The sequence below is a fragment of the Quercus robur genome, chromosome 11 (genome assembly GCF_932294415.1).
Source record: "Quercus robur chromosome 11, dhQueRobu3.1, whole genome shotgun sequence".
Classification (NCBI taxonomy): domain Eukaryota; kingdom Viridiplantae; phylum Streptophyta; class Magnoliopsida; order Fagales; family Fagaceae; genus Quercus; species Quercus robur.
In genome coordinates, this window is record NC_065544.1 from 22,824,621 (window position 1) to 22,832,240 (window position 7,620).

The window sequence follows — 7,620 nt, forward strand, 5'->3', positions numbered from 1 at the left end:
AGAAAATTGTCGCACAAATTTAAGAAAATAATAGTGATTCACTTGCGCCTATCGTTAACTCATAATGCTAAATTAGATAAATTTATAAATTAAAAAGAAGTGAGAAATAGTGTAGAACCTCGAGAGACATTAAAATCTTTCAAAAGTAGTGATCTTTGTTTGTTAGTAAAAAATTTCTATCCACAAGATTTCACAGATTATGACAAATATGTGTTGGAGAAGGAGTTTTATTATTTTGAGCATAATGTTGGAGAAGGAATTTCTATCCACTATATGGATGCGTATTTGAAATTTTTTTTTTTTCGCTTATCTCCAGCTCCCCCAGCTTGAAATCCTGGGTCCGTCCCTATGTACAACCCACTAAATCGGCATACCCAACCCATATTTTTTGGTAAAACGTTTTAACTGTTACACACATTTTCTGATCAACGGAAATGTTTTATGTTTGACAAGTTTTTACGAGGAAGCAAATATTGGAAAATGCTTAATATGTTTTCTAAATAGCATTTCACAACGAAACAAACAGAGCCTACATCAACTTTCTTTAAATTTTTGAAAGATTGTATAAGAACCTATAACATTACCAATCAAACCAGTTATTTCTTTCGAAAAGAAAAAGCAGAACTTCACATAGATTGTTTTCAAGTAGAATCCATTATGCTAAAAATCCTGCACTACATCATCTCTCTATGTAAGGGTGTAGAAGAAGGATTCACTGTAACTTGTGTATTTTGCTTAGGAGGCCTTGAAATGAAAGCCTTAATCATAGGCTTGACCTTTTCATTAGCCTTGATGATGCCCAAAAACATAAGTCGATAAAAAGCTATCATCCCTAGCAAGACGGCAAGATCGCCCCACTTAGAATAACCCATTTCAGCTTGCCACAAATCTCTCAAAATTTCTTCTCCAGTGATGATGGGTGGTCCTCCAGCTTTGTTATTGGGATATACTTCTCCTTCAAACTCATTCTTAAACATTCCTTGGTAAGCATACTTGTGAAAAGCAATCTCATGTAATGGGTATTTCCACAATGGTTTAGGTAGATCATTTGGCAATCTAAAGAAGCCACCAACTAATATCATTAGCCCTTGAATTCCAGCACCAGTTATTATGCCCATTAGGTACTTAGGCACTATACTCGCAACAACCATCATTAGGCTCTCAACCAACATCATACATGCAAATAGCACTAGAGCAAAGTACAAAAAATATTCATGTCCTTTGCGTAGTTCAGGCAAGTAATAAGCTATTGCTCCAGGAATAACTGAAACCAGTATCAAGTATGGCACTGCAGAGAGTGTGTTGCTAATAACAAATGCAGCAGCACCATAATGCCCATTTAATCTTTCTCGTTCAAATACCTAGGTTATGATTGGAGAAAGTTTATCAGTACTTATAATGCTAAAAAAACATATGAGCAACGAATATCAAGAGCATCTTATTTGAGCAAATTAAGCTTTTCAATAAGCCATTAGTGAAAGTACCAATCTGCATAAATTCAACCAACACTTTTGGACCACAAAATAAGTTAAAATACCTTCATGTCCTCCACAAAAGAAGGAAATCCACCAATGGCCATGAACGTTAGGAATGAAGCTATAAATGAAAGCAATGCACCTCTAGCCTGAGACAACCAAAATTACAATGTTTATCAATTTTAACATCCTCATAAGGCCATGTCATACTATGTTAAGTTTCCGATTATTCCAAAAACTTAAGTTGTTAAGAAATTATGAATTTAATCCTCTAATATGACATGCGAGAATGAAATCAATTTATACTTCTATTCTTGTTTGTCCAAATAGTATTATTTATAGTTTCTCTCTTTCCTGATTTTTTTTAGTACTCTCTTACCTGAATTGAATCATAACTATGCCCAATATTGTGATACACGGTACCAAGGCCTAGACCTAATGCGATATAAATTGCGAGGCGCAACCAATAGTAGCCTAGGTCACGATACATGTTCACAAAAGATCTTCTCGTTAGAACAGAGCATTGAGTAAGAAAGCTAGCGTGGCTTCTCTTCGTCTCCAATTCTCCATGGTCCTGAAACCAAAGTAAATTTCAGTAAACTATTTTCCATTTCTCTGGTCATGTGATTGTCATCAATTTGTATACCATATTATGCAGAAATAACTTACACTATTAGGTAAATTATTACTTGCTCACCTGTTTATATATTTCAGCTACTTGTTTCCGTACTTGCTTGTACCTCTCTGATGATTTATACGAGCTTAGAAGTATCTCAATTGCTTCCTCTGTCGATATTGCTCCAGCTAAACCTTGTTCAACGTCCTACACAAAAATTTATAAGCTTCATAAGGTTTTCTTATTATTTTTATGTACTGAAAAAGGGATTTGAGTTCACGTTTGCAATGCATAATTTATCCTCTATATATATATATATATATATATATATATATATATATTTTTTTTTAATCTTTTTTTTGAAGGTGTCCTTAACCATCATCCGATGGATGAAGAGTATTGACATAAACGTGACAAGTGCAATTCATGCCATGTCACGAGTTTTATGTCAGAAAATGACATCAATTTCATGAATTTTCAATAAAGACCCGTTTAACAGTTTAAAATATATATATATATATATATATATGATGATTCTGAAATAAAGGTTAAAAGTTAAATACATAATGTACAATACAACCAAAATCAAATATAAAAGAGTGGGATACTACTGGGACTACTAAGGGTCTCCAAGGAAGGAAATGTCTTACCTGTTGGAAATCCTTGTTTATGGTTTTAAGGAAGTGATCAGATGGATTTTGGTGAGTGGGACAAGGGAAACCACTTAAAGTGAAAAACTGCATTGAATTGGAAGTAATTAGATTTGTTAATAACTTATTCCAACTCTAATATGAATATATGGTACAAAAATATTAAGAAAATTTTCAATTATTTACCTCACTAGCTGCAGAAGCAGGACCAAAATATACAGTTCTACCTGAAGACAAGAGACAAAGATTGTGGAAGAGCTGAAAGACTTCACTGCTGGGTTGATGAATTGATGCAATAATGGTCCTTCCAATCCCATCTCTTTGGCCTAAGCCTGCAATTCTGCTCATTACATAATATGATGCTGCACTATCAAGCCCACTTGTTGGTTCATCAAGGAAGAGAAGCTTGGGGCGTGTTATGATCTCTATACAAATGCTAACTCTCCTCTTTTGCCCACCACTAAGGCCTTTGACTCCCCATCCCCCAATTCTTGTGTCCACTGCATCTTGCAAGCCCATCTCTTTTATTGTTGTTTCAGCTCTCTCCTTCTTCTCTGATTTTGACATGGAGTTGGGTAATTGCAGCTGAGCTGAGTAATACACGGCTTCTCTGACAGTTAAAGTCATCATTAATGTATCATCTTGTGTTACATATGCCTATGTTCAACAGAGTGTAAAAAGGAAAACAGTTAGAATAATATTCTGATCTTGTTGCATGTGTTACAAAAAATGATTAAGTGCAATTTCCAAAGCTTTTAGGAGAAAGAACAATAATGATCTTGCAGTGTGTGTTTGTGTTTTGTAGCTCCAGTTGAGTTTCTCCAACTATTTTTATAAAAGAGGCAGGGTTTTTAATTGTTAACAATCATGGGCTGAAGTAATAATTAGACTAAATATTTTGATACTAAATATTGCGATAACTTTTACTGATTAACATACGTATCATTATATAACCTGAGAAGATTAGAAAGGGTTGATTTTATTATTATGTAATACACATTTAATTTTAATTAATATTATTCTTATGAAGAATTTGTTAGTCTGTTCTTATATATGTTCACTAACATTGTCATTTTTGTATATTTAATAAAATATGGATTGGTTGGTGTGTATTTTATACTAAGCATCTATTGGACTCAATAGTGAATTAGTGATCATCATGTTTTGTTAATATTGGACCTTTTTTGTGTTGGTTATAGATGGCTTAATGGGACAAACTTGCATTTTGAGTGATCATAATAAAAAGGCCTCTATCCTTTACTAGTATTGGTCTGACCTTTTAAAATCAAATGTATTCTAATACTCTCTCTCACATACAAACACACACGCGTGCACACACACATATATCACATAAAAACCATTGTTATATCACATTTGTGTTAGAGGTGGTTACTCAAAGATGGAATGAGAGAGTACAAGCGAAGAGGTGTAATTCACCCTCCAAACCATACATGGACATTCCATTCTTGACATTACAGGAAAGTGTGGCTTCTTCCTCTCATTCTCATAGAGGGCTCCTCATTAGGTGTGTTATACTTCTCTACCCCTTGTTATATGACAAATGTAAGCCTGTGATTCTTTAGTTTGTCATAAATCCAGTTACTCCTTTGATATATGCATTTTTAGTTCAAGTTTTTCCAATAAATTTTTATATTTTGAATTAAAACACGGCCAAAAAATTCAAAGATACAAAAATGATCTTCCAAACTGTACTGGTAGTGTTTTGGATCAATGATATTTTAAGTTAGGTAGAGCATAAGACCTTATGGTTTTTGGATGATCAACTATGTACACTTTGCAAATCTAACATAATTAAAGATGGGAATATGGTGGATGGGGCCATTATGTCTTTCTTTCTTGGCCTAGACACATGCGGTATCATTTCCCTGCTTGCACTCAGCGGGTCCAATAACTTTTACTAATGCTTGCTTGCATGATACACACTCACCTATAAAAACCTTAAAATATGACTTGGTTTCCAACTACAATGACTTTACACTATTTGGGATAAAATTAAAGAAAGAAAGAAAAAGACTTCAATGCAACCGCGCACAACGCAATTGACTTGATAATCCAGTAGTATTTTTTGTGGGTACAGTTTAATCAAATGAAAAATATAACTTTCTCAAAAAAAAAAAAAATGAAAATATAAAATGATTTTTTAGAATATTAAAATTATTATCCGTTTTATTATTAAAAAATAACTACAAATTGACGTATTAATAAATATGATTGGTCTTTAACAATTTAATAAAAACTGTCTAAATTACTTTTCTTTTTTAATGATAGTGATATATCAGTTTGTAATTAGAGTTAATATTGTAAAAATTGTAATATACTAAAATCCTTCAACAACTCTAATTCAATTGTTAAAGTCAATCCCGTCTGTACCTAAAATAAATCTTTGATGTCTTGACGTAGTGGGAAAGAACAATTTTAATGGAACAAATATAATACATTTAAAATCATATTGTATTTATAAAAGAATGAGTACTAATGCTATTTTTGTTTTATATAACGTTCTTTTCATACCGATGTTCCGTAAGCAAGGGCCTTTTTACGACCATTAACCAGAATCTCTCCTCTTTGCCCTATGTTTGAACCCAACCTCCCTGCAATACAAAAAACACAACTTAGTTATAGTTTCACAGGCACTATTCTATATTTCTATAGTCGATCACTATAACGCATGTATATACATGAAACCGTTTTGATCATAATCAAATGGAGCCCAACTGCAGGAGAAGAAACCTTTTATTGAGCTTAGAAAGAAACAAACGATTGTCAAAGATCACCCATCTCGAAGTTGAGAAGTAAAGGTTGGCTGTCAAACGCCAATGGAGCACTATAAAGAAAAGATATGAATGTTCAAAAGTAATTCCTTAGAAATTATATACTACCTTTTGTTGTTTATAGGCTCTTTACTCTATACCCTTTGTTGGCGTGGCCCAACATAATTTGGGGTTTAAGGCGAAAATTTTATGCGGGACTTTTGATATGTAAATATTAATTAAACAAAATTATTTAATACTAATTAAATTAAGGTTAATTTGATACATTAAATACATAAATAATATCTACTAGACTAATGTTAATTTCATATAAAGAATTGAATATCATAGTTGAATTATAAATATTAATAAAAAGAAATAAAAATATATTGTGATTGAAAAATATACTTTATTTTGGATATAAGACGATGCATAGTTAAATAAAGTTATAATCTAATTTTTAATTTTATATTTTGATTTTAAGAGAGAGAGATAGATATTATTTGGTGTATAGTTTTGTAGGATATTAGTTTACAAAAATCAAAGTCTCAAACTATTAGGGGAGATTAATCTATAATTGATGATTTAACACATTTGCAACATCTTTTTGAAATATTTTAGGGTTTCAATTGAGTTAAGGCTCTATTGGTCTTGTACTTTGAGAGTCTTAATAAAAATGAAAAAGAAAAATGCGCTAATTAAAAGCACTATAAAATGTTCAAAATATAATGTGATATTGTCTCTCATTGATGAACTGTATCAATTTAATTAATGAATGTTTATATCACGTTTTTTGTGATTAATAACATGGCAATTTGTAAGCCAATAATAAAGTTTGTATATCACTAATAAAAAAAAATAGTACAACCTTTAGAAGATATATATAATATTATAAAAATTTGAGCCTTTAACTATGAAAAGTAAGGCTTTTTTTCTTAAGGAAAATTTTGTTTTTTGGTGAGGGCTTAGGCCTAAGCCTAACTTGCCTAGCCTGGAGCCAGCTCTGCCCCTTTGAACATATTTTTTTAAAGTAATAATTATCCAAAAAGAAAACCCTACAAAAGTGACATAAATTAAAATTTGAAGTACTTGATGATTAATATTTCAAATGTTCTCATCCAGAGCAAGGAATTAGTACATGCAAATCACGCATGCACAAGAGAAAGAGAGAGAGTTTGTTATATTGTTTTAAAAGTTTTGAAACGCACAACAAAACTTTTAGCTTATTGCTTTCAAAAAAGAGTTTGTTATTACCTGCTAATGTATCAAGAAGTGTAGACTTGCCACAACCAGAAGGACCCATTATAGCCAGAAGCTCCCCGGGCCGAGCATAACCATATAGGCCCTGAAGGATCGATTTGGTGCCACTTTTTTTATTGGATACCGTCACACACAGATCCTGCCATGTCAAGAAAACACCATCCTCCAGTTGAGTCCGAACCACCTTGTTTTTGCTTGGCAATCGATTAATGGTTTCCATTTCTAGTATTGCAGTATTGATTTCTGGGTTTGTGTTAGGTTGGAAAGTTGAGTGAATGAGAGAGGCCATGATCAGATTAAGAGTAAGAGAGATTTAGTCTTAAGGCAGCTATGTATCTTCTCTACATGGAGAATCATTAGAAACTGGTTGCATATATATTCACCTGTTTACCAATTTGTCCTCAACATACTTATGATGCTTGGAAGCTTCTTAGAGTGATGTCACTAAAATGACATCATCTATTCATTAAGAAGGTGTTTTGAATATTCATTTCTTTTCCAATTTTTTTTTTTTAAATTTTTTAAATGCCTCTATCTTTTTACTTTTCTATTTGAAACAAATTAAAAATATGTTTGATACTATGTAATGATGATTACATGAAATAAGTATTGTAAGAAATACAATAATTTGTAATGAAATAAATATGAATGGAACCATGAATTTGTAATTCACAAGTTATATTCCAAATTATTTTAAAAAAATACCTTTATACAATTATATTTATACTCATTGTTAGTCTTTCTTATTAGGTTTAAATTAAATAATTTTATAATTGATTGTACTTATTTCATAATTCTTATTTCAATATATTTTTTTTAAATGTTATCTCAATAAATGTTTTTTTTAA

At 31.6% G+C, this 7,620-nt stretch overlaps 1 protein-coding gene across 1 annotated transcript; it reads right to left on the reverse strand.

Annotated features, from left to right (window-relative positions):
* Positions 1–530: 530 nt before the first annotated feature.
* Positions 531–7,145, reverse strand: LOC126706985 (ABC transporter G family member 1-like). Its single transcript, XM_050406573.1, has 8 exons — positions 6,767–7,145; positions 5,274–5,353; positions 2,928–3,398; positions 2,742–2,828; positions 2,173–2,298; positions 1,855–2,049; positions 1,538–1,624; positions 531–1,361 (listed from the first exon to the last, which is right to left on the reverse strand). The coding sequence occupies exons 1-8, from the start codon at positions 7,059–7,061 to the stop codon at positions 675–677; spliced, it is 2,028 nt and encodes a 675-aa protein (XP_050262530.1). The 5' UTR covers positions 7,062–7,145; the 3' UTR covers positions 531–674.
* Positions 7,146–7,620: the final 475 nt, after the last annotated feature.

What these genes read in the sequence shown, in the direction of transcription:
- LOC126706985 (XM_050406573.1), bottom strand. Translation starts at nt 7,061, where the DNA reads ATGGCCTCTCTCATTCACTCAACTTTCCAACCTAACACAAACCCAGAA. An exon ending in TAAACAAGGATTTCCAACAG is followed by an intron (nt 2,299 to 2,741) that starts GTAAGACATTTC and finishes ATTTTTGTGTAG; the next exon opens with GACGTTGAACAAGGTTTAGC. An exon ending in ATAGTTATGATTCAATTCAG is followed by an intron (nt 1,625 to 1,854) that starts GTAAGAGAGTAC and finishes TGGTTGTCTCAG; the next exon opens with GCTAGAGGTGCATTGCTTTC.